At 41.2% G+C, this 27,128-nt stretch overlaps 1 protein-coding gene across 31 annotated transcripts in view; it reads left to right on the forward strand.

Annotated features, from left to right (window-relative positions):
• ANK3 (ankyrin 3) overlaps nt 1–27,128 on the forward strand; it is a 342,435-nt gene that overhangs the window by 134,567 nt on the left and 180,740 nt on the right. For 7 of the 31 annotated variants that reach the window (XM_074544628.1, XM_074544629.1, XM_074544639.1 and 4 more), the window contains exon 1: nt 17,215–17,662. The exons of 2 other annotated variants lie outside the window; for them this stretch is intronic. In XM_074544628.1, the coding sequence (XP_074400729.1) occupies nt 17,549–17,662 (114 nt within the window). In that variant the 5' untranslated portion in view covers nt 17,215–17,548. Of the gene's footprint in view, nt 1–17,205; nt 17,663–27,128 lie in introns of those variants that run through there. 22 more of the 31 variants (XM_074544611.1, XM_074544613.1, XM_074544612.1 and 19 more) reach the window with 9 other exon arrangements.

A 27,128-nucleotide genomic window follows, 5' to 3' on the forward strand; every position in this document is an offset into this window, starting at 1 on the left:
ATCATTGGGAAAGGCTTTTAAACTTTAGGTGACTTTCCATCTGGGTTGTATTTAACTGATGGTTTTAACAATACAAGCAAGTTTCAGCCCCTTGCTGGGATGCTGCCAGACCCCTGGATGAGGGAATATCTTGTTGCTCTTGCCTCTGCCAAGCTCTTACTAGCTCCTGTTACGTCATTTCCAGAAACTCTAACTCAGTTTTGTCCTGAAATAAGTGAGCATTCATTTGTCTGTTGCTCACCCTTTCTTCTGTAATGCCATTTGCAAATGGCTTTCTTGTCTTGGTGGCATTTCTGGGAATGTGTTTTTAGGCTTGCCCTGCCTTATTTGTCTCAGTTACTCATCTATTGCTTCATTTGCCTCAGTAGAATGACTCCTGATTTGTGCACCCATGGAGTAAGATCAGAATTGTGGCCTTTGTCCATAAAAGCATTTAAGGATTTCCAGTGATTTCAAATCTTTTGTGAAGTTTGATTGCTACTGAGAAATACATTGTACTCTTGGGGAAAAGATGAAAATCAGTCAGTTAATCAGAATTGGATAAAGCAGATGAAGTGTAAACATATTTAACTCTTCTTTCCTGAAAGGCAAACTGGGAAAGATTAACACCTGTCTTACTTCATCTGGTGCATTTCAGTATTTGAACAGAGCCTTGGTATTCTGGATTTCTTTACTTCTTTGTTTAGTAACAATAGTTTAGAACATGCAGGTATTTTCTTAATCTGTCTGCTCACAGCCCAGTAGTATGACAAGAAAGGTGAGTAAATAACACTGGGAATGGTTTGGAAGAAGACAAAACAAAGTTTTATTCCTTTGTTGACTCTTGAATTGAGAAGAGCTTCTGTGTCTCCACTACCCCATGTCCTCCTTATTAAAAGAATGTAAAATGAGAATGGGTCTAAAGAGTAGCAGAAGAATCACTTCTTGTGTGAGGGGAGATTAAATAGAGTAGATCAGTACAGCTTGAAGAGGAATGAACAAATGGGAGTAGATAAAGGTGAATAAAATTGTGCTTGACATGGAAAAAATGAGCAGGAATGAATCACTGGTGGTTTTATACAGCTTAAAGGAAGCAGCATTTCCATGTGCAAGGTACAGTTGGATTGTGGAGTTTCTGCTGTTTGGGTGTGAATGCAGAAAGGTGTCTGTGCTCCCAGCCTTATCACCTGCTTATCTCTGTGTAGCCACATCTGTCACTTTGGAGCCACCAGGTGTTGGTTCACTCAACCCTTCACAAACACAGACCTTGAAAGAGCTTCTCAGCCACCTGAGCCAAAGCCTCAGCATCAGGCTGCCTTTCCCTGCACAGTGCTGGAGGCTGCCATCCCTTATAGACAAATGGAGAGTAAAATACGAGTACCTGCTTTCTCATGCCCATGGTGGTCCTTCTCAGTTTTTCCTGCAATGGAATCCTAGAGAAGTTTATCTTTATTCCCTCTGGTCCTAATCTCAGACCTGCGGCAGCAGGTTTGTGTTTTCTGGCTTCATGGTCTTCAACCCTGGTCTTGCTGGATTCTCTCCAGTAAAGCCAAAATCCCACCCCAATTCTTTTTGCCTTTAATGTAGCTTATACACTTCAGGTTAAGTAGAAATGGTAATTTCCACTTCAAAGGTAATTTTCAGAGAGGCAGAATTCTGTTTCAAGTCCCTGAACATAGTGTGGTCTACTGGCCAGGCCTTTCTGAAGGGAAGCACACACTAGGTACAGGCACGTAAATGGAATTTAAACCATGTGAACTTGGCTCCTATTTCCTTTCTTGGAAAGGAATTTTGGACAAAAGTGCTATCTAGTTGTTTCTTGCTCTCCCTTGATTTAAGGGTCTGGTTTAGGCACAAAGAGATAGCCCAGGCCTCAAAATTTGCTGCTCATCAAAACCATTTGTTGCAAAAAGGATATAATTCAGCTAATTTCTTTTTTATTTGTGATGTTGATAATGTTAATTGTCCAAATTTTTAAATTGTTCTCTGAAACCCCAAATCTTTTGGTCTCCAGATTTTTGCATAAGGTTATAAGAACTGTCCAGAGGAGCATGGCTTTGGGAAATACATTTTTCCTTAGAAAATTATTTTCAATGCTAAGAAATATGTAAGAAACAGAAGTATTTTGATACTTTGGAAATGAAAGCTCTGGAGAATTTTAGCCTTATGCTGCTGGGTCAGATTGTTGTAGTAATAAACTGTGTCCTCATCTATAATTTTAAAAGCAGCTAAATTCAATAATCGGATCAATACATTTGGGTGCCACTCACCACCTCTGGGTCTATGAGTCTGATCTTTTCCTCAGCAGACTTGATAACAGAGGTGAAGAACATTCTGATTTGTACTTGGAGCTTAAAAAAGGGAAAAAATTTAAAACTTATTCAGTACCCCACTGTGCAGCTTTAAAGATTCTTTACATAGGATATCTTTTCAGAAAGGGGTCTCTGGTATATAATTTTTCTTTTGTTCTTTCTTGTCAAAACATCCCATAAAAAACCATCACAATAAGGAATGTAGAAATCTTGTATTATTTTCCTCTTGTGGGTCAGGCTGGCACAGATGTCTTGCAGGTTCTGGTTGATAAATCCTTGCTTCATTTGACTTAATTTGTTGCACTTTTTGCTGATGTACTTTAGGCAGTTATTATCTCTGGCTCCACTACTTCCATTTGGAGAGCAGTAGAACATGGAGGGAGTGCCCTTTGTAGGTAGACTTAATTTTTCTTATCAGGTTCTTTGTATTATCAGTTAATATTGACTGTATCAGTAAATTGGGTTTTTCCTGTACAAGACAGATTGCGTTATGCTGAATCTCCATAAGTTTTGACTTCAAAATCCCCTTTGGGCCTTTGCAGTTCTGTCATCATGTAAGTTTTTTTGATTTTTAAAAGCCTCAAGTACCAGAAGTTGTCCCACTGAGAGAATAAAGATCTGTTCAAAAATCTGCCAACTGAAGGAGAACATTGAGGGCTTCAGCCTTACTCACTGTGATCTTTTCTAGATGCCTTGAAGATTACCCAAGCACGAAATTGAAAATTCATCTTCCTGTTTACCTATTACTGGGCTAATTAATTTTAAGTAAAATTTTAAAAGTGCAGGGAGCCGTTATTCCACAAACTCCCTCTGATTTGCTGTCTTTGTGGTAGGGAGATATGGAAGTACAGAGAAAAGCCTGTTCGTCCTACCTTTTATAAGAAAATACAGTTTTCCACAGTGGTTCTGCCCTTCAGTTAGTGTGTGCGTGCAATTTAACTCTGGTTTCCTGAGGAAATGCAAGGCTGTGCAATCATAAAGGGCATTTTGAGAGCCATGGGAATTGTGTCAGAGGACAGGATGCCCTGGTGTGGGCAGGGACCAGGGAAGGGCTGGAAGGGGACCGGGGGCAGGAGCCTGAAAGGAGCAGTGGTCACCTAAAGCTGGTGTGCAATGAGTGCTGTGGAGACACCTTACCCACAGAGATATGGAAAATCAGACTTCATCAGCTCTGATCTCAGGGAGCAGCTTGGTTAAATTGGAGACTTTATGTGGGATTTCATACAGCTTACCTGTGGTACAGATGGAATAAATCCACACGCACATCAGACTGAGTGTGCCACTCATGGCGCAATGATTTATCTTTTTTTTAGGAATAAAAGTGTGTCCTTCAGGGAGATTTCTGTTCATATCTCTCATGTCCTGGCAGGACAGCCCCTAGTCCAGGCAGCATGACAACAAACTGCCAGAGAGCTTTTCTCCTTCCCCATGTACAGCAGTAGCCAGGCTGCGCTGTCCTGGAGCTGGCTCCAGCAGCATTCCAGGAACTGGCACACACTGGTGCTGTGCCAGCTGTTCTCTTTGCACTGAGCCTGGGCTGCTGAGACCTCATGTGCTGTGAGAACTAAAAAGGGTGGACACACTTTTGTGACATTCTGGAGGGTGACACTCTGTGTCTGGGAATGAGACTGGAGGAGTCTGTAGCGTGGAAATCCAGCTGGAAGCAGTCCACAGCCATCCCTGACACCAGTTTGTACTGATGATAAATCTTGGCTGGCACTTTTAAGTTGTTGCAAGGGCTTCTCTTTCCCTTGACCTGTCCTTGTGTGTGTCACACCACCACAAAATGCATTAATATCTTACCAAGGCAGACAGAGAGATGCTCCAGGTCTGTGGGTGGGCTGCTTGTAATGCCCATGTCATGGGGCAGAAATTTCTGCCCTTTCCAGAAGAGGCACTGACAGCTCAGAAAACCCTGCAGTGAGGGGGCTCTTCCTGCCTGTCCATCAGGAATAGAAATCTCTCATCTGATGCTCTTGTTTGTACCTCAGGTTTCTCCATGGGTGTTGTTGGGGGAACACTGATGCATGTTCCCTTCCTTTTTACCAGAGTTTACATGCTGAACCAGACCTGTGGCTGGTGCTAATTTCCACTGTTTTGCTAACTCAGAGAAAACAATATAACTGGTTAAAAACAGATGGCACCAGGCCTCCAGTAAAAGAGTAAGGAAGGGGCAGTGGTGGCAAAAGGCATGTTTTATGCCCTGGTCTCAGTGCAAAATAGGCTGTAACCTGCTACCTTTGTGAAGCAGAAATTAAATGGAGAAAATTAGCTACAGAACATAAAATTGCATCTCAATTTTTATTTTATTTTATTTATCAGATGCATACTGCTAGTTTTTATTACTGCTGATAACTCTGCTATTTGTTTTGCATTAAGGGCAGAAGAGTCAATGTCTTCATAACAATGGGAATTCCTGTCTGTGCTAGTCTGTCTGCAGAGGAAATCCATAGGTTTAGTGGTCTGAAAGCAAAGGCACAGAAAATAACAAGATTACACCCTGCCTGCATTAGCAGCCCAGGGCTGGAGCTGCAGAGCAGGATTTCCTTCAGGTGCAAGGAGCGAGTGTGCCTGTTGTGGGTGTGAGAGAACCAGCAGCACTTTGGATCTTTGAGTGCACTGGTGAGATCATGGTTATCACAAAGGCTGTTATCATGATGAGACAATTGTTCAGCCTACGCACTGGGAGCCTGTGAGAACTGGCTGATTCTGATTAGTGCTTCTCTTTTTTTCTTTTCCTTTTTTTTTTCTGGATAGTGTGTAAGTTTTTCATTTGCTATTCTTAAACAAAGTTCTTGTGATGCAGTCTGAAATTTGATTTTCATTATCGCTGTGTCTGTAGCCTCTGCCAAACTATATAGCAACTCAAACTGCAGTTGTACTGGATTGTGGCCTCTATAACTTGAATATTTGTTAGTCTGTCTTTATACAGTCTGTGAATATCCTTCAGAATGTACACTGTAACTTCAGAAAGCAGCTCTAGGGCTAAAAATCAAATATGGGGTTTTTTGCTGCTTTTATAAGCTATGTAATAGATATTTAGAAGAGATGCATTATCAATTACTCTGATTTCTCTAAATAGCTGTAATTTTATGTAGTGGTTTTGCAAGTTAATGCCAAAAATGTGGCAATTTCTCTAAAGAGTCCATATAAAGTCTTGATTTTGTGGGTGCTGTAAAACAGAGCATCTTAATGTGTGAAGAAAAACGGTGCCTAGGACTCCATGTGGTTATAAGATGCTTTGGCTGGGGCTGGAATGGACCTTAAAGATCATCTTGCTCCAACCCTTCTTCATGGCAGGCACTGATACGAGGCTGATGGGTTCCTTGTAGTTCCCTGGGTTTTCCTTTCAAGAAATGGGGGTTATGCTTCCCTTTTTCCAGCCAGTGGGAGCTTCACCAGACAACCACCAGTTCTGGAACATGGTGGATAATGGCTTAGGAACTTGAGCTGCCCATTCCCTCAGGACCTGCAGTTGCATCTCATCATGTCCCATGGACCTGTGCACCTTCAGGTCCCTCTGATGGTCCATGCTTCCACCCTCTCTAGATTTCATTTTTGTGTTTTAGTTGATCCAGGAACTCCTTGTTCTTCCATTCAGAACTCCTGGTGTTTTTGCCTGGCTCCCTCTTGTTGGGATGCATCACATCTGAGCTTGGGGGAGGTGATGCTTGACTATCCACCAGCTTTCCTGGGTCCTTCTTCCCTCTGCAGGCTTCATCCCACCAGGCAGATCCCTGAAGAGGCCAAAGCCTGCTCTCCAAAGCTTGCTGTGCTCATCCTCACTGCCCTAAAGATCTTCAATTGCATTTTCTTTAGAGTTCATTTATGTGCCTGCAATTTAGAGCAGACTTCTCAGCATACTCTGTGGTTCTATATGGTTTATTTTGTTTAATTCCTCTTTATTTTTAGACTTATGGAATAAAAGTAGATTTTTAAAATTCTATTTTTGATACATAGAGAAACACCTTTTTAAGACTTTCAAAGTGGCCAGAATAATTCAAACACATCACTGTTGTCCTTTGATTTGGATCTTCATTTGAAGCTCTGCTTCTGATAATGTGAAGCAGCTAATGGTCATAGATTTTTACATTAACAAAATATATTTCTTACTGTCCACCTTACTGAAGTATACAGCACTGAAATCAATAAAATAGTTTTTTTCTGTCTCAGTAAGTTTGAATTAAGAACAGACTTTTGGAAGCTGGGGTAGCTCATAGGATGGTCGCAGGCAGCACAGATGTAAGAATGACCAAGTGTATCCTAATAAATGCTTTAAAAAGGTGAGTTACAAAGTTTCCATTCTGGTCCCTTGCATGCTGTTGCGGAGTCCCCTTAGTGTAAAAAAATCTCATAGTATCTCACCCAAATCTGGTTGCTGCAACTGAAACTTTCTACTCCTACTACTATCCATAGTAATGGTGGAGAACAGACAATTTTCCTCTGTTTTGTCAGGTTTTGATGGACCTGAGGACTGTTGCCATGTTCCATCAGCCATCTTTTCTTCAGGAAAAAAGAGGATGTGTTTTACAGGCTTCTGATTGCTCTTGTTGTTTCCCGGATATCCATATTTTCCTGGCAGCAGGATAGCAGAAGTCAGCCACAGTACACCTGTGCCTTTGCAAATACTGAATGGAGGAGAAAGGTGATTTCACTGTGCAGCCTGTCCCTTCTGCACTCTGCTGCTTGTCTGTTGTCCTGTGTTGAGCCTGCAAGGTTTTGTACCCTGCAGACAATGCTGAAGAACAGTCCTTACTTGTCTAGCCTGTGGAGAAAAAAAATTCTCCTTATTTTGACTGAAATTCATCTGTTTTGGTTGGTTTTGTTTTTCCCCCCACCATTCCTCTGGTCTTATGATTTTGGTCTAAAGTTTCACTCTTTAACATGCACATACTTCTTGTAGTTTCGTGTTTGCATTGGTAATAAACTTTTCTTATTGCCCAAATCATTAATAAAACATTAGGGAGAAGCAAATCCAGGACAGACTCTTGCAGAACATCCATCCTTTTCGACAATGAATGTTAATGTCTTGTTCCTGAGTTCAGTTACCAGATCCCTCTTGGATTAATCCAACAATCTTTTCATCAACACCATGTTCCTTACCTTGCTTGTGAGAATGTCAGGTACAGGTATTGCTCTTCTCCAGTCTCCAATGCCTGTCACCTTTACATGAAATAAAATTAAATTCATTGTATACAGTTTCCTCTTGACAAATCCAGATTGATTGCAGTTCCTCCCAGTAACTTCCAGATGGTGACAGATTCAGACACAGGAGATCTCTAGGACTGGAAGTTTGACCAGACCAGTGTACCATTTTATTATATCCTGGTTTTTTGAGTTTTCTTTCCCCACTCTGTTCTTTCAAGTTTAGTACTGATTTGGTCTACAGTGTTTTGCTATCCTGCCTGTTTTCCAGGAAGTCTCAAAAAAAAAAAAAACCCCAAAACAAACCCAGAACATCACAAAACTGTAGTGACTGGAATTTTATCTTAAGCCTATATAATTCCCGTGTCCTTTCATGACCTGCGTGGAGTTATTATTGTTGTGTACCCTTGTTGTAGCACCCTTAGAGCTGTTCTGGACAACAGTTCTTTTTGTGTTTTCTTCTGTTCTGCTGTGTGAAGTATTGATTATTTAAAGTTTAGGTTCATTAAACATTTTAGCCAGAATTTATTCTATCTTTAAAAGGGGAACAATCCCTTTATCTCTGAACAGAATTGCCATGCAACATTCCTCTTTCTCAGCCCCTCGACAAACTGATGTAAAATAAAACAAATCACAGAAACAGAAATTTAAAAATTCTAAAAAACTGAAAACGAGTAATCTTTAGTTTTTATGTTGGTTTGCCTGCAATCATCTGGGTTTTCCTAATTTGGGGGGAAAAAGGAAAAGCCAAGAGGGCTGTGAGGGGAGAGAAGCAGAGGAGCAAGGTTCAGTGCTGGCTGCTATTTGTCTTTGCTTAAAGTGTATGGATATGCAAGTCCAGAGCTATTTATTGCTAACCAAAGATTCAGGGATGTTTTCTGAAGAGGAGCAATTTCAGAGTTAAAGCAATAAATTCTTCTCATCTCCAGCTGACAACTTTTTCCTAGAAATTTAGTGCCCGAAATAGGACAGAGTGCTCCAGATGAGACCCAAGCAGAGCTGAGGAAGGGAGAGGGAGATTTCCTTCCTGTGTCTTCCAGGCTGTTACTTTTGTGTTTACATCCCCAGTATATAAACTTGTGCTGATGTACATTCTTTTCCATGCCATACAAGCAAAACAGCTCCCCTTCAACCTCATCCTCTGCTGTGTTTGCTCAGCTCACAGGCAGATCTGGGCAGGAATTGCCACATTCTGTTATTCTGAATAGGGCACTAACATTACCTGGGCTTTCAGGCATCACATCAATGCTCCTATCCTGTGATAATTATAATTGTTATACAGGTAAGTGGGTTTTTTCTTATGCCCACTTGCTCTTGCTAGGCCAAGAAAGAACTTGGCCTCCTATGAATATTAATGGCTTGTGTGAAATTTATGAAGAAACAAAACATTTCTGGCTTTTTTTAGTGGCAGTGATTTTTGTTTTTATAAATGAATCTTTTGTAGTTATCTTTCTTGCTCCAGTGGTTTCTTCTGATAGGATTTTAGTATCAAGGTACTAATAGCTGGACTTTGTTGTTTGGTTTGGGGTTTTTAGGTTTTGGTTGGGGTTTTTTTTTTTTTTTTTTTTGAGGTAAAATATTCATCTCTGTTAATTATCCTGAGAGGGTTTTTATAATACTGGTTATTTTAAGGAAACTGAGAATTTTCTCATACAATTGGTTCAAGCATAACCTTGTAGATTTTATGATTGGTATATGAATTTACTTAAGAGAAAGTGAGAAAAATGTCACGTGAAAAACACGAATTTGATACCTTTCTAATTCTTGTTACTAATTGCTAATGATTCTGCTTTTTGCATTTTTTTTTCCCCTATAAAATTCAACTTACTGTTGCATGGAGCATGCAGAACACTTCAAGCACTAAAATCTCACTTGGGCAGCATGTTGAGATTTTAATGATTCCATGACTTAATTATGGAGAAAATCCTTTGGGAATGAGGCAAAGATGGTCATTTCAACATAGGAAAAGGAATAATGAATAATTAAAGAATCTAATTAAATGAGTTTCTTATGCTGGAGTGAGTGGGAGGTTTCTTTTTTCCTTTTATATTTTTGTTTCAAATGTTTCCTTAAAGATGAAGAAATTGTGTGTATACTGGGCAGGGACTAGTGTCTTCACTGAAAATTCTGCACTTAGTTTGGCTGAAGTGGGAGCTCTGCAGTGAAAGAGTGAGTAAATATGTCCTGTGTACTTGCTGAGGGAGCCTTGGTCCAGCACAAAATGTGGCAGTGATCAGGGAGAAGCTGCAGCTCTCCTCCTTGGCTCACGTGTACCTGTTTTCCTTGTCTTGGGAATACTGCATGTTAGTAGTAGATTTTTTTGTGTATCCAAGTAGTTCAGGGAAATTTAAAAGGAAAAAAAAAACAACCCTACAAACAAGTCAAAGAGCCTTTTTTCTTCCTTTCTTATAATTTCTGCATTTTTGCACCACAGAAGATCAACAAATAAAGCTAAACAGCTGGAAGTCTTGGGGCAACTGGGAAATTCTGCCAACTTCAAAGAGTCTTTCTTGTGACCTTTGCAGATGGGTCCTTTTTTACATTTGCTCAGCAACTTTTTATTTCAAAATAAAACAAGTAAGCTGCTCATAATGTGCAGAGCTGTGACAACAGGAAAATATGCGGGCCCTGGGTCACTCAGTGCACTCCCTACTGCTGGCAGTGGGTGGGGGGAATAACCCATTTCAGAAGGTGATAAAGGGCTGCCTTTGTCCAAAGTTAATAGTGCTTTTCCTTTTGGGGCTGTGTAGTGGTAGGGAAGGTTAAGTGATATTTTCATGATCACACTATCTTGCTAAAGCAGAGAGGCCCCTACCCTGGATACACATTGTGCAGTTATGGAAAGACTCACTTGGTCAAAATGTCTTCTAGCCCAAAGTATATATTTCTGACTCAAACATAACAAATATCAAAGAATATTAATTAAAAAGTACTGGAAAATCATCTACTAACTACAGCAAAGGTGTTGCATCTGTTTGTGACTGATGCCATCCCACTCTGTTTGGGAGCTTCATTTGCTGAAGCACATTCACTTCCTGGCACCTTTGCAGGTTCTGCAGTGGTTTTTAATAAAAGCTTTTTGTGTAGCTTTTATTATCATGAGACTGCTACTGCTCCAGAAAAGAGACAGCAGGCGGGGGGACTTGATGCTGAGAAACTTGAAATACCACAAAGACATTTTCTGCTGCTGTTTTGGGTTATTTTTAAACCACTCTGACACAGGGAGTTTTCCATGTGAGATGAGCAGGGAATAACTCATCTTGTGTCTGTTTGGGGACTGGATGACCTGGCAGAGGAGCTGCTGAGAGCCACCTCCTTGATACCTGCTCTCCTTATTTTGGGGGAACCCCAGCTCGGGCTCGGTGTTCACTGGATGTGTGAGCAGATTGCCTTCATGTGTTGGAGCAGAAGTGAACAGATGCAGCAGTGATTAATTGACCACTCAGGGTGAAGTTTGTAGCTGAATCATAAAATCCTGATGAATGGCATTTTGTGTTTCTTTTTTTGAAGCTCTCCAGGATGGGATTGATCCTCCTATCATATCACAGACAGCGTTCGAATTCTGCGTGTGGGAGTGCAAAACTGATAGCAGTCCTGCTTTTGCACTTATTCCTGTGTATACAGGGGTAGCTTTTCCTGTCTCTGTTGATGTCATTTGCAGACACATCTAACTAAATTTCCAGATCAAAACTCAGTTTGGTTCCACTGACCTCCTGGTCACCCTGCTGTGGCTTGCAGTAGCTAGGAGATCATGGTGAACTAGGAAGAGAGAAATGATGAAAGTCGGAGGTTAATATTCTGGAGTTAATATTCTGAAAATATAGTTTCAGAACACCGTTGAGCAGTTCCATGTGAGGGTTGAAAACTATGTCACTGTGATCTAGTGTCAGTTTGGGACATAAGTTCTACCCCTTAAGATGTGTGAAACCAGTTTAATGCCATTTCCTAATGATCTTTGTCAGCATCCCTAAAACACTGACATTCTACATGAGAGTTTCAGTCCAGGCTGTACTATGGTGTTTGAATTGCAGGGGAAAAAGGTAGAAAAATTGTTTTTTTAAAGTGCATGTTTGTTGCACTTGCAGTGGTTCCCAATAAATATAGGGTTTTAGCAATATTATTCTTGGCAGAAGACAAAGGGAAGCAAGTTTTTGGTGTGTTTGTTCTGCAATCATTTAGAGATTGTATACAAAGTATAAAACTCTTACCAGTGTTTCTTACATTGGATAAATTTCCTGGGCTGCTCGGCAGTTCCATCCACAAACCCCCACAAAATCTATCTTGCGATTAGTGTGCCTCTATCTATAGATAAGATACATCAGTACCTTTTCCTTAGTTGGTCATGAGTCAGAGATGAAACTCTTTACACCATCTTCACAGAAGAGTTAATATTAATTTGTCACTGTGAGCTCCCTTTCTCTGTGTAGGCCTCAAACAAAGTCACCCTGTTTTGAAAGTCAGGGTTGGTGATCTCCAGTCCTGGGTGCTCTTCAGTCTTCTGAACTCCTTTCTCCTCTGCTGCTGCATGAGCACCTCGTTTCCCTCTCCCAGTTTCTTTGCAGGAGGATTTACCATGCTTGTGTGGTGGCCTGGGACAGCTGGAGGTTTATTTTCCCATTTCCCCTGCTCCTGAACCCATGGGCTGAGTGAGCCTTGAGCCAGCTTTTGAACTGTCCAGATTTACCAGATGTGCAAGTCTTCAGGGCACACAAGAGCCTGTAGTGGTTTTCTTTAAAAGTCATGCCTCCAGCCTGGAGTTAAAATTCACAAACGTGTCAGCCATCCGCATTCTCTGAGTAAGCTGGACCACAGGAGGTGTAATTTCATCAGTTATGCCAAAATGTGTCATCCTTGCACAGAGGAATAGTAATTTTGCACTTCATTCTACGAGCTTCAGAGTGGCGCTGCTTTGATCTTGTATCAGCTCAGAAGGCAGGTGAAGTGTCTGGGGAGGGCTTAGTGAAAAGCATATTCCATGATTGTTTTCTCTGTGGGTGTTTTGGGGTGTTTTTTGAGGGTTTTTGGGGTGGTTTGATTTAGTTTTGGGTTTTGTTGTGGTGGTTTGTTTGGCCGTTGGCTTCTGTTTTTTTGCTTGTTTTTGTTTTTACAATTGTTATAATTTCTACTTAAATTTCCAATAGGAAATTTAAGAAGGGTCATTTAAGCCTCTGGCCTTTATCACTGCATCACTGAATTTGTGTCATTTCCAAAACACTTTTAAGTTCTTGTGCCCCAAAGAAGTCAAATAAGAAACAGAACATAATTCAGTACCATTCCAAGTTTTATACTGTAAATTCAAAGGAGGTAAAGGGTTAGCACTGTAAAAGTGGTGTACAAAATGCAGTTTAAGTATTTTCCTGCTTTTTAGTGTAGTGCATACATCCCTTTCTGACTGTCATGTTTCCCCAGGTTTTTTTGGGACTGTTATTGCCAAAATAGAATTCTGCTAGAAGAAGCAGGTGGTGGGAGAAACTCAATGCAACAACACAAAAGAGCCAAACAAGCCTTAGCCTTTCTTATTTTCCATTCCATTCATTTGCTGCTTAGTGATCTTGATCTTCTGCATGTTTGGAGATGGGTCCATCCTATCCTGGACATCAAAGGTGTGAAGAGGAGCTAAAAAGTATAACTAGATGCTAAATAGGCTTTTAGTCTTGTTTGGATTTGTTTGTTTGATTTTGAGACACAAGGCCTGCTAGCCTAACTAAGGAGCAGTTGAATCTTAAAAGACTCATGAGAAAGTTTTTTATGGTTAACCCATTTTAACATATTTTTTTTAACTTCTGCCTAGTCTTCTCCCCAGATGTAATTTTCATTAATTTTTGTTTTATATCTAATAAGTCTTGTTCTTCTTTTTTTTCCCCTCTCATTTCCATTGCTTTACTCAACATAATCCAAAACAGGGCAATAATGGCATTTGTTCTGTACCAGAAAACTCAAAAATTAAGAATATAAGAGTAGCCTAATAAGAATTGGGTTTACTTCTTTCCATGTGTTTTCCTTTCCTTTGCTCTCTGCTATTTCTAGTCTACCTATAATGTATTTTTCATCTTTGGGAAAATTTAACATACTTTGTTTACCAGTAAAAGTTTTCAGAGTGACCTTCTAGCACTGTGTGTGATTAGAAGCCTTTCTGGATCCATAGTGATCTGAGAAGTGTGAATGTTGAATGTTTCTGTGGTGTTCTATCTTACCTAAAACCCCTCAGATTTTCATAAATCTATTTTTTGGCGTTTTCTTAGTAAGCTAATATTTTCATTAGTATCTCATTTTTTTTTTCTAGTGCTATATAATTTGTTTTAAAAAACTGTAAAAGTGTCAGTGCTATCTTCACTCTATAAGCTGCTGTCCAGTTGATAAATTAACACAAGTAATTAGATTGTGAACACCTTTTCCTTCTATAAATTTTCATGTTTTTTCCCAAATCCATCTCATTGTTATATGCTAATGCTGTTTTGCAGTCTCTTGCATCTAACAGTGGGACTAGCATCTTAACCTAAAGCAAATGACACAGTTTCAAGTTGATAAAATCACTTCCTGACATTATTGTTGTGACTTTGTGAGTAGGTGAAGCTAAGTAGACATTATCCTTGTGCTAACAGAAAGTGTAAATTTCCCATTGTTCAAGTAAGATACAGTTTATCATTCTTTATCAGGACCCCATGGATTGTGCTGAAACACTCATTGGCATTTCATTAACTCTGTAATTAAGGGTGAAATCAAATAGCGTAATTATTTTACTGAAGTCTGAAAAGAAGCACTTAATGAAGATTTTCAGTACCCAATTCCCTTGAAGTGAGTTATGACACATCTGGCATGAAAACCTTCACACTTCACCCAGCTTTCATCTGGCAGTGCCCTATCACCTTCCAGTGAATGGTGCCACTTCACCATTTCCCCAAAAGCAGGAATTGTACATATACAGTTGCGTTTCCACAGGGGTCTGAATCTTTTACTCACACTTTTCTTGTAACCTCTTTTCTGTTGGAGACTATCCCAGTCTACAAGCTATAAGGGATCTTTCCTTTCTTATGTTGTTTTTTTTTTTAATCATAGCTAAAAGAAAATTTCTCAAAACCATAGCTTGAAAAGGCATTTTACTCTTTCTGAAATCTAATTCTGGAGGAGTTTGGACTCTGTAGTTCAAGCAGGGATTGTAATCCACATAATAAAAACATCTGCATGTTATGTCCAATTGATTAATTAGCTGAAAAGATCTTTGGGATGAAGCAGTCTTGCCTGACAGATAAAACCCTCCAATTTATGCATATCTCAAGGGATTGGGTGAATTCACTTATTATCCTAATTTCTTAGCATTTTTCCTCATTAATAAAAGCTTGGGCTGCTTTCTGCCTGCATAGAATACAACCTGTGCATAGGGTGGCACTTGGGTGTTTAAGCTGGATACGTGCATGTTATTCCCTGTGCCAGCATTTTTAAAAGTATGCTTGAAGTATTTCAAACACCTACCACTTGATAATGCATTATTTGTATTTTCATTTAATGAGGTTATTTAGGCATAAATTACAGGCTTGTATGGTTAAAAGGCTTATAGGACGTCACAGGATTAGCCAGCAAGCGGTGAATGACAGCAGCATTCACTTCAGCTGTGGCTCAAATAAAGTTGGTTTCCTAAGGCAAAGACTCATGAGTCTTTCAAATCCAGATGAAAATAAGAGGGATCCAACTCTATTGAATTTTGTTGAATCCACTTTCAGTTCTGGTTCTGCTGTATTTCCTAAGCACTTCCATGATAAGACAGGGAAACTAATGTCAACTTTATTTTATAAAGATCTGAACTTCCAAGAGGACAACTGCCAAGGTCATGCAGGCAGCTTGTTGGCTAGAAAGTAAAGCTTTGGGTGCCTTTTCTTTACATTTTAATTTTTTTTTAATAGGCACAATGCAGTTTTCCATTTCCCACCAAAACCTGAGATCACTGTGGTTCTGGAGGCACCTTCTTCAGCCCCCATGAGTGAGCAGCCTGGCCAGCTCCTCTCTCTGGTAGGGCTCTGGTAGTGCTAGAGCAGAGTCTCCTCATTGCTGCCCTGAGTTTCCTTGAAGAGCTGGGCCAAAATCCAGGTGCCTGCCTGAGCATGGCCTTTGACAGCTTGCAGTGATGCTCTGCAGTTCAAAGCATGCTTGGGGCATCCTTGGGGTGTACTCTTGGCATCTTTAGAAATGTGTTTATTCAGGTCTCTGTAGAACATAGAGAAGTGGGAGCTGACTGCTTCTGGTTCAAATCTAGGCATTGCACAAGTGCAGCATTCCTCTTCCCACAGCTTTCCAAAGGCAGCATTCTGTGAGGCTTCAGAACCTTTCAGTCCTGGAGGGGGAGTGTGGAGAATCACACGGTGGTGTATGGGTACAGGAGCTTTGCATGCACACAGAAACCCTGGTTTTACTGCACCAGCAGGAAAAATCCCTAAGGTCACACAACTGTGGCCTCCATCCTTGAGCATTTCTTAAAAATCACTCCAAAATAAACAGCTTTTTAAACCTGGTTTGTTAGCTTGTGAGCAGGAGACAAACAGTGCACTGTGTGCTGCCCTTTGGACAACATAGGATGTGTTCAAAGTAGTTTCTGTTTTGGAGACTTAAAAGATTATTTTTCTTTTAGCCATGTTATGTGAAAACTAAAGCATGTTGCTTGCAGGGCCTCAGTAACCAGAATTCAAAAAATGTCTTTCAAGTCTGGGGGAAGAACATTTACAAACGTGTGAGACATCTCTGGATTTTACATTGCCCTGAGAAGATTCAGCCTGAATCGGCTAATTGTACTTCAAATTTAAATTTAACTTAATTTTTACAACAGATTCTGGGTTTTTTTCTTTCTAGAAAGAAATGCTAGTACCATGTCAATTACACTGGTTTTGCTTGGAAAGACTTTTGGGTTTTATCTGAAAGAAATCAGACTCCCTTAAAATGCTGATCTTCATTACAGTGAAGCATGCTGCTAGGAATACTGGGAAAGGTTAAAAACAGCAGTCTTGAGGCAAGCTGCTGATTGTTCATATTTGTGCAGAGAAAATATGGTTCCTTATTTACTAGATGCTTGCTCTGTGCTCATCCTAGTAAAAGATCCTCCTGCAGGCCTTAATACTGCTGCTATTTTACCTCCCCTAATGAATATTCAAAAGCTGCAGTCATTGAGGACTCAGGTGGCAAAAATAGTAAGATGATTGAAGCAAGCCTTGACATAAAAGCCTAAAAGTACATTTCCAACTACATGGCAATAATGCCGATTTCCCTTTCTGACCACGTAAATGAACAGTGCCAGAAAATCTCCCATGAATTAAATGCCTGTTTCACACACCAGTGTGATTGCATCTTTCTCTGTGTATGATGTGTTGTAATAAGTATGTTTGAAAAAAAAAAAAAAAGGGAAAAAATACAACAGGGCTTTCTGTAATCCTCTGTCACAAAATGTATTGGAATTGAAAAATCGGTATAAAGGACACACTGTTAAGATATGGCAATGCATGCATTGTTTTCTACATAATGCAGTCAGAGTCTCCATGGTAAAAAGAAATTTTTATTTTATTTTTTTTGTCACCATCAGCAGTTAACCTAAAGTAGGAGCTGCTCCATTTCATTATAGGTTAAATGGCTTACTACACAAAACTAGCTGAGAGACGTACAGCGCTAACACTGCATTTTTCTAGTAGCTTTTAAACATGCTTGAAGATCAGTGAAGAAAAAACAATGCAGCATATGTTATTGTTCTGGAATTTTTTTTAATAGAAAGCCCTCCTTTTCAGCATTCCCCCTTCAGTGGAGTCACTTAGACACTTCCAGCTGGTGGCAGGGGATACAGCCATAATACAGCTTTCTCTGTCCCAGCTGTCTTTTTCATTACGTTAAATGCATTACGATGGCTGCACTGCTTTACAAAGGCTCAGGTGCAGGAAGGTATAGGAAGAAATCTGCAACTATGTGTTTTTGTAGTGACTGCAAGCTCCTGCGAGATCTCTGAATCCTGAATGTGTTCCTGGCTCTGGTCACAGATCTCCTTCCAATCACTGGAACATTTGCTGTAAGGGCTGGCTAAAGGTGCCCGAGGAAATCACCTTTTACAAGGGAGCATTGTTGTAAAGGATTTTTAATGCATTATGGCTCACGCAGCATCACAGTTAAAGAAAAACAGGGATTTAGAAATAAATGCTGAGGAAGAAACTGAGAAAAAAAGAAAACACAGGAAAAGATCCCGGGATCGGAAGAAAAAGGTATCTAGATCTGTGCCAAATTCTGAACAGGGGTTCTTTTGTTTTAATTTTCTTACCTTGCAATTGAAGTATTAAAAGCTTGTTCTTGCCTGTAACTTGGTAGCTGTGGGAGTAATTTGCTAACATTGTAAAATGTCATTTGTAACCACGGCTGTGGGGTTTGCAAAGCAATTGAATGTTTAATTGGATATTAGTTGATTGCAGTGATGATGCAGAAGGTGTGCATTCATTTCCCACTTATGTTACTGTGATATGAAAACTGTCTATGAGTTGAAAATAGTTTGTAACCATCATGTGGGGTTCAATGCTGAGCTTTCTCGTAGGTTTTATTGCAAAGCATAGCATAATAGTTTAGTCTTGCATGCAGGTTACTTAAAAGACATGTGTGTAGAGGCAGATTTTTTTTTTCTTTGTGTTGGGACTGTGTCACATGTTTGGCTTCTGAAACATCCATTTTTGGGATAATGTTACAGAAATAAGGTGTTTCAGTGTTTCTGTTTTTTCCTTAACGGTGAGCTGTTTAACAGAATTGAGCTATCACAGTCTGTTACTAGCAACTTTCTTTTGTTAGGAAAATACGTGGCTGAGATTACAGAGCCTGGTTTTTCACTGCTGTAGATTTGTCTTAGCTGCAGAAAACCCTTCAGCAAACTAGGATCTGAAAAATTCAGTAGGCACTGCATTGCTCATTGTTCAGGTCAGGAGCCTCTGTGTGATTCCAGGCTTACTGTTTCTCTCTAAGGTATAAAGCAAAATAGTTATGGTTTGTGGCATAATGACAGATAAAGAGGCCAGCTACTTTGGCAGCTCTGAGGCTGTGTCCTTATAAATGACACCTTGTACTCTGCCCCATGGAAATAAGGCCCTGCCACAATTTCTTGTCTTTGGCTGCATTTCATGATTTTTTTTTTCAAGAACATATCAAGGAGCCAGCTGCCTTTAGAGAAACCTGGGCATGTAGTATTTCTGTGTGCCTTTGTGAAATCCCCCTAAGGGGGGGATTGGGTAATCTTCATATGCTCAGAGAAGCGGTGCATGTGCTTCCTAAATGACATGTAGATTTCCTCTAACATATGTGCATCTTTTGCTTGGGCAAGAGTCAGCATTTCCCTGCCCTTTTCTCTTTTCCCTCTGCTGTGGCAGTCCTACACCTAATGAAAGGCACTGAGAAACCCACTGCCTTCTGTTCCAGCCTGCACGTTGGGAGACTCTTAACATGCTGCAGTACATTTGCTGCAGCCAGCTACACTGGAGGCATTTTCTCTGTGTCAATGTATAGGCTCTCCTGAATCATCTTCCAGGATAAAGGACAGTATGAAGATAAGTTTCTGTCTTTGAGGTGAATTTTGAGGTGCTGCTGTTTGAAAGCAGCCTGAAATAGTGATGTTTTTCTTGGCTGCTGTTTAGGTTATGTGAGGGTTTGTAATGTTGCTGTCAGGGTGGGTTTGCCCCCAGCTGAAAACGGCCACAGCAGTAAGGAATTAATTGTAGGAGCTGTCCCCTCAGCCCATATTTACCTATGGCTTGTGAGCTAAAATGTAAAGTCTCTCAGCTGAATCTACTCATGCTGCAGGGAGCCCACGTTGTTCTTGATGTGCTCAAGTTTAACAATAGCATGCCCAACCAGATCCATGCACTGTCTTTGTGTAAGGGAGCTTCCTCACAGCTCGGAATTAGAACAATATAGAAGGGATATGGCAGTGAGAGGCTCTTGATTCAGTGAGGTGAGACAATTGCTTTGTGGACAAAAATGCTTTATTGTTTATACAACACTGCTGTAGAGAGGAAATCTCTCAGCAGCCAGAGTGGCACATGGATAAATATCTGCCTATTAATCTCAAATATATGGATTTCTCTCTGTGTTTTATTTCTGCATCTTAAGAATAAGAGAAAATAGAGAGCTTTTGCTCCACCAAATGCTTTTTTGTTTTTTTTTTTTTTTTGTTCTCCCTCCCTTTGGAATTTGGTAGCTTATTCCAGTTTCTTTCTGAGTTTCCCTAGGACTCTGCAGATTCAGGACAGGTAGAGGCCCTCTCTAGTAGGAGAACGGAACAAAACCCAGCAATTGCTTCACTTAACTCTCATACATTTGGGCATTATTGTCATGTCAACGCCATGGTTTTGTTACCCAGTACATAGGGCGTAGGAAGTCCAATAATTTGGTTTGCCATTTTGTGCTTTCCTGGCTATTTAAAACATTTTCCCCCCAAATTTTCCACTATGAGTAGTGAGTCACTTCTTGTTCCTCTGCACCACCCACAAGCAGGCAGTACTCGGGGATTTTTTTGTTGATCACATGATACTGCACAAAGCTTACCCTTTGCTTAAGCAGCATGCAGAAATATCCTTTAGAGCCTTCCAATCACTTTGGAACAACAAAGAATGCTAATGTTTCTGGATAATTTATACAGTAAAGAGCCCAAGGCAACCAATGGTTAGAAAGTAAGGCTGGTGGGATCAGCCAGTGTCTTAGTCCTGTATGATACTAGCAACAGTCATGCTGATTTATGTTCCTGTTTAGTTGGAGGATGGCAGTCTGAGGGGAATATTTCAGTGCTTTTGACTGGTTAAGCAATTTACAGTACAGTAACATTCCTGTGAAGGCTTGCTTTGAGGCTTGGATGAGAGAAATGACCTTTTTAAAACACACACAGAACAACAACCTGCGTTTTGTCCCATCCCATTTAATTTCAAGGTGAGATATTTTCAAATTGCCCTTCTTAGCTCTGTGGAGAGGCTGTGCTTCTGTGCCCTATGGCCCCAGCACACTCCTTCTGTTTGCTTGCATTCAGGACATTCCAGGCCTTTGCTGAAGGTTCTCAAAGGCTCTGACCTTACCTGGCTTAACTCAGGCAAGAGAAAGGGAGAGGGCCAGCAAGTGAAGGATCTGCATTGTACAGGTTTCCCATTTATTCTGTTCAAGTTCATATTACTGCTTCATACAGCTCTGCCTCTGGATGGTTGTGCAATGTCCTGCACTGAAAACAGTTTGAGTACATCCAAGGGCAGACCTGAGCCTTTAGTGGTATCATAGAGCAAGGCAAACCACTCTTAAAAATAAGAGATTGATAGGATAGCTTGCTTGATACTTGCCAGTGCAGCTCTGTCATGTGTAGTTTTGTTTGTGAAAACTAGAAAATGTTTATCCTATAATAATGTCTGGACAGAAATTGGTTGCTTAGTCAGTGCCTTTCCTAAAATAAAGGTGAAACCTCTGAAGGGTTTTTTGTGTGCTCTGTTGGGTACATATCAGAAGAGAAGGACAGGTCTTGGCACACAGTCAATGATTTATGTTTTATACAATATTTAGTAGGACTGAAGTGATTTCCATTTACGTGTAGTGCTCAGGAGCACTTGTGTTCTTTGGGAGCACAGAATAATTTTATCATAATGCAAAGCCTGGCTGCTGCTGTCCCTGAGATGTTAAAGGCTGTTGCTGTCACAGCCTCTGCTGCTGCAAACTTGTGGGCAGCAGGGAAAGCAATCCATGTGAATGTCACAAATCCTGCTAATTTCATCATAAGGCTCACGGTGTTGGAAGGTTTTAGTAAACTCTCAGGTATACTGCAAAAATTGCCTTGCAGTTTCCTAATGGAAATGAGTGGAAATGCTGTGTCAGGAACGATCAGCCTGTAGGTGTTGCAGCTGCTTTGAGGAGCTTGTGCATCCTCTGGGCTGGGCTCTGCTGCCAGTTCCAAGGGCCTGGGAGGGATGGCCTGGGCTGCCCAGCCCTGCAGAGCTGGGAACTCCTCCAGGGGCAGCAGGACATGAGGGAGGGCATCCTCATATCCCACTGGGGGAACTCCCACTTTATCCTTTCCCCTCAGCACTCCTGGGGCTGTCAAACGTTTCACAGATCTCAGCCACGTGAAGGTTTTAACACAAATGGCAATTTTCATATGCAAACAAGTCTGCCAGTTACTAGGTAAAGCTTCAAACTGAGATAATAAATAAAAATCCCTATTCTTTTTTATTTCAAGTAATTTCATTATTTTTAAATAAATCTCTGTCAGAGATCTGTTTCCTGGCTTCTGAACAGCTGGACTTGAATGTTGTAGAATCTAGATATGTTGAGTACAAGTGATTGTCCTTTCATTCGTGTTAAAGCACAAACCAGGCAGATGTTGTTTTAACATCTGGGAACGTGACCTATAGTAAGGGAAAAGATTGTGTAGATTAAGGGTCTGAAAGAAAAATTGCTAAGTCAGTGATCTTTTCTAAGTGTGAGAAAAATTTCAGTCACATCCTTGATTTTGGACATGATGCTCTGTCAGAGGCAAATCAAATGAAATAGAAGGGTATCTCTGATAGATGATTAGGGGCACTGGTGGATGGGATGTCTACCAACAATGCTGAATTCTTACAGCATGGAGCTTGGTGGTGAAAGAGTCCTTCTATTCAGCTGGAAAAACAATTCCCTCTTTAAAGATGACCCCTAAAGGAATGAAACTATTCCATTGTGTTGTGTGGGGAGCACTACAGCATCATTTGGAGTGGGCACTGCTCAGCGTTACTCCGTTGTTTATAAACCCAGAAAAAATTTTGCGCTGTTACATTTTTATTTAGCGGGGTTTAGAACATTTACCTTTTCCTTTTCACCTTCCTGGTGCCTCGGGGTTGTGCTGTCACAAGGGATGGCCATTAGTCACTGTGCAAGTGTCAGTTTGGGTTAAAACCTGTGTTGTGCCTAATGCTTCCAGCTTGTGGTGGGAGGGGATGGGCAAGAGCAGGGAGGACCAACCGTGGGCAGCCTCACTGTTAGAGGGAGGTGGCTCCACAGCTGGATTTACAGCTGGACTCACAGGCAGTGTAAATCAATACTGCTGCTACTGCCTGCTTGGTGTTAACACACAGTCTTTTATCCTTCTGGTTTTTCCGCCTGGGCTGGGTTGGATTTTTGGTGGGCTTTGTGATTTGGGTTTTTTTTTTTTTTTTCAATTGAGAGTTGAGGGAAGGGGAAAATGGGATGCTCTGGAAAGCAAAAGGAAGTTCAAAGATAGTTAGTGAACAATGATTTAAGAAGAAAAAATACGATTATGAGTGTATGAATATTCAACCCTGTGCCAAAAGTCAAAACTGTGCTGATTTCAAGCTTTTAACTTGCCTGAATTGGTGGCTTCAGGATAAATGTTGCATACTTTGATGCTATTCCCTTTGGACATTCACTAAATATTTGTTACTGTGAGCCAAAATACTTGTCAACTAGTGGAACTGACTGAGCACCTGCTAAAATTGAGTCTTAGACTCATTCAGACCTGGTTTGACTGGAGCAGGGAGCTGGGGGCAGGAGGTGGGCTGAGAACTGGGCTGTTGGTGGATGTGATGGAGCATACATGGTCAGAGGAGAGAAATAGAGAAAAAATAAAGTGTGAGTTGTAAATTGTATTAAAAAGAAAAATGACTTCTCAGACAAGGCGTGATGTGTTCTCACAGTGATTTGCCTGAAGTCCAGACAATAGAAGGCTGGATTTGCTGCTGCTCAGAAGTTGGTGCAGGCCACTGTTAGAGTCGTACCAGGGATTTTGTGGCTGAGGAGTGGGACTGGCACAGAGCTGCTGCCTTGTGAGGGCAGAGCACGGGGCCTCCAGGCTTTGATGGGCCCCTGTGCTCCTGTCCAGCTGGAAACCTCTGGAGGCCTTTCAGCACTCTGTAAAAGGATCCCTTGATCCCTTCCTGTTGGGCTGGGACGTGCTGGGGGGCACTGCAGGTGATGAGCTCAACATCTGGCACAGCTGCCCCACCTTGTTCCTCACTGGGTGTTACCTAACCCAGGCTACCCCTGTACCTTAAACCCAAAACTCCAGGTGCCTTCAGAGGATAATTCAGTGTGTGTGGGGCAAGTTAAAGGAATGCCCTCATTTTCAAGCTATTGAGTATTCCCCAGCCTTGCAGCTTCAGCTTTGGCTACTCTGCATATCAGGCTCTGCTATCTCTGGTGTGGTTTTGGGCGTTTATAGCACTTCAAAAAATTTTTTTCCTTGTATTTTTCTTGTTGTCTGTTGCCTAGGGTGGTATTTTTGTGGAGTTCTGCTTGGTTAGTGCTCTACAGGGTGTATAATTACTGACCACCATGGAAGAGATCAGCTTCTCGTTTTATTTTTTAGAGAGATCACTGTGTGGTAATTTGGGAGGGAAATTCAGCATGATATTTCTTTAGTATTTATTCAAGACTAATGTGGAAAGGAGAGCTAGATTGAAATAAGAAGATTGTCTTGTTAATTGAAAAGAAAACTCACTCTGGGATGTATTTTATTTTTTTATAAATCATAATTTTGTCAATAAGCTGAAAGCTCTGACAATTTAGTAATATGAATTTGTCACATAGGATTTATTGCACTGAGATTTACACAAGCAGTTGCCTTTGTATTGTGCACCAGAACTAACACTTTGTTTTGCTTTCTTAGTTGCAGAAAGATCCAGGACATGATCTATTTCATGGCCGCCTTCATCTGAAAACTTTAGACAACTTATGATTTTGTTTTAAAAACCTGAATTATGTATTTTATCCAACATTTTGTTTGTTCAGCAGTATTCTATTCACAGTTTTGGATTTCACCTTATTGGGCAGCCAACTGCTGTGATATCACAGTTTATTTATAATTTTTAAATCTCAGTTTGAGAATCCATTTCAGCATCTTTTATTTTTTTCATTGAAAAATCATACAGAATTAGAAAGTACAAGGTAGAAGGGTTCCCTTTTGTTTCTGATACTGTAGTCCATATTTATCCAATTTATCCATATTTATCCAAGCAGGAAATGAAGGTCTGTACCTTAACAGGAATCCACTGCCCCATCATGGCAAGGCACCCAGACGCAAGATCTCCATTTAATTCATGGGCGCTGTGTGACATTCACAGAGCCTGCTGGAGCTGCCTCAACAACATCTCCACCAGTGGCATGAAGGCTGATGTCTCTGGTCATCCCATCTCCACCAGGAGCCAGTCAGGCTCCCAGGGGTGCCTGGTGCCTCACCTGTTAAATTCATAATTTAAATTATAAAGAAAAACTCCTCTGTGACCTTGTCACTTGCCTCCCTTGTGAAGAAAGGGACACTTGGTCTGGTGGAAGATGTCCCTGCCCACGTCAGGGTGGTTAGAACTGGCTGATATTTATTATATTTCCAACCCAAGCCATTCTGTGATTCTATGGATTACATTCATGTATTCCACACTCATTTGTAATACCCCTGTAAGTGCAAATGCACAGATGAGATAAAGGTGTGATATGTCAATTGTTTGTGTTTTTGAGATACAATTGTTTGTATTTTTGAAAGCAGCGGAGTATATATGGTTTTTCTGTGAAATGCTGCCAGCTCAGCTCTGAGCTACAGGCCTGTCCTTAACCCTCCAGCCACTGCCTCTTGAACTGAGATGCTTTTAAGTACCCAGGCTCTGCTGGAGGAAGAGAGTCAGAGGAGAAGACAGGTAGTTGAGTTGTGATTGCCAGGAAAGGATTTCCTGGAGCTGCTGAAGAGGCTATTCTTGCATTATTGTGTTTACAAAGCAGATCCTTGAACTCTGGTGGACTGTGGGCAGCTGGTAACTGATACAAATCCAAGGACTTTCAGGATCCCCAATGGTGAGGAGAAACCACAGGGTGTAGCACAAATACTCCTCTGCACTGATGGTGCTGTGGCCTGCCAGGCTGGGACGGTGCTGTGGTACACAGCTGCTTGCTTGTGTGGCATCCTTGTGCTCTCCTCAGTGCTGCTGCCCTCCTCAAGTGCAGGATTTACACACAGCAAAACCCCTTTAATGCACATTTGGCATGGGTTTGTCTGTGTGCTGGGGCTCAGGGCCTTGTCTGGGACTCCCCCCTGTGTGTTTTGCACCAGTGCATCCATAGCCCTGAGCTGGGCATCTCCAGTGTCCCTGATTCCCACAGGGAGCCTCCTTCTCTCTTTGGAACCACCTTCCCGGGGAGAGATGGCGTGGGGCTGCAAGGGGTTCATTCCAGAGGAATTGTGTTCCCTTTGCAGTGGCTCCAGAAAAGCCTGGCTCAGCCCAGTGCCAGAGCTGCTGGCCAGGCTGGGTCCTTAGGGAGAAGCTGTCCACAGAGTTGTTAACAGTGTTTTCAGAAGTGCTGTGTCTGTGTGAATATTTTGTTTCTTCATTTCTGTAATTTACGGTGATTCTGTTCCATTGCTGTCATTGATTGCAAAAGGAATTATAAATCCTGTTTTTAATGAGTGGACAATTTAAAAAGAACAAGTTGTTAAAGTGAAAAGTTTAATGGTCTTTTTAAACTTGTCTCTTTTCCTTTAAAATTCTTCAAATTAAAGTATCACCAGCAGTTTCTGCATCACATTTTTAGTTCACAAAGCTCAGAACAATTCACAAGTCAGTGTGGTTGTTGATATCTAACCTTTCAGTTAGAGCACCCTTGTTTGCATATTCTAAAAAGCTCTCCTTAAAGGCAGTATAATAAATAGAAACCATCTGACACTATCCTGCATGTACCCTCTAATAAATGCTACTTTTACCTGCCCTGTTTCTTGCTGTTAGAAGACACACTTATGGAACTCACTTTGTGTTCAGCACATTGGTTTATTTTCTGGCGAATTGTAAATGTCAGGCTGCAGAATAACTCCATCATTGACTTCCCTTAGTTAAACAAGATTTTCACAGTTAGCTGGGCTGTTGTCCCTCCCTGTGTTCTCTCCAGATGGGTGAATCTGAGGATGTGCTCCCTGGCCTCCTCTGGGAACTTGCAGAAAAGCAGTGCTGTGCAATATCCATTGGATAGGTGTTCCTTCTGCTCCCCAGCATGAATTTATGGAGCATTTTGCTAACAAAAGGCAGAGGTGGAACTGAGGCACTGACTGTGGTTAGCTACAGCCACTTTTCCAGTGTTGAATCAGTGTGTCTTATAAATACAGGCATTCAGGGCTTTAGATGAAATTCCTTCATAGGTTGAATAATTTTATTTTCTCCCACACAGCTTTTTTTTCTTTCTCCCATAATTGCATTACCACTCTTTCTGGACCCTTCTGGGGCATCTCTGAAATTGCAGTCATTTCCCTTTCATTAGTCACTGGCATAATGGTGAGCATTTGCAGCCATCCCAACAGCTGAATGTACCATTGGCCCATGAGGAAAGAGTGCTCTCAGTGACCTGTTCTCCTGCTCCCTTTGGATTTGTATGACTCTGGCAATCACCCCTGGTGCTGAGGCCGGTGTTTTCATGCTCAGACTGCAGGAAGATGAATGCAGATATTTTTCACAGACAGACTGCTGGCTAGAGCAGGTGGGTGAGCCACGCTGGGCTCGCTGTGCCCAAGGGGATGGATCTCCCAGGGGACAGAGATGTGCACCAAGCTCCTCGTGGTGCAGCAGGTCAGAAAAGAGGCTCAATCTGTGAGTGAGTAAATGCAGCATTTTCCTGAAGGGCTGAGGAGGCCTCTCTCAAAACAGGCCTTTTTTTTTGGCCAGGCAGTAGCAGACAGTATGTTCTGGAGGGTGGCTT

This window comes from Zonotrichia albicollis, chromosome 7 (genome assembly GCF_047830755.1).
Source record: "Zonotrichia albicollis isolate bZonAlb1 chromosome 7, bZonAlb1.hap1, whole genome shotgun sequence".
In the NCBI taxonomy this organism is placed as follows: domain Eukaryota; kingdom Metazoa; phylum Chordata; class Aves; order Passeriformes; family Passerellidae; genus Zonotrichia; species Zonotrichia albicollis.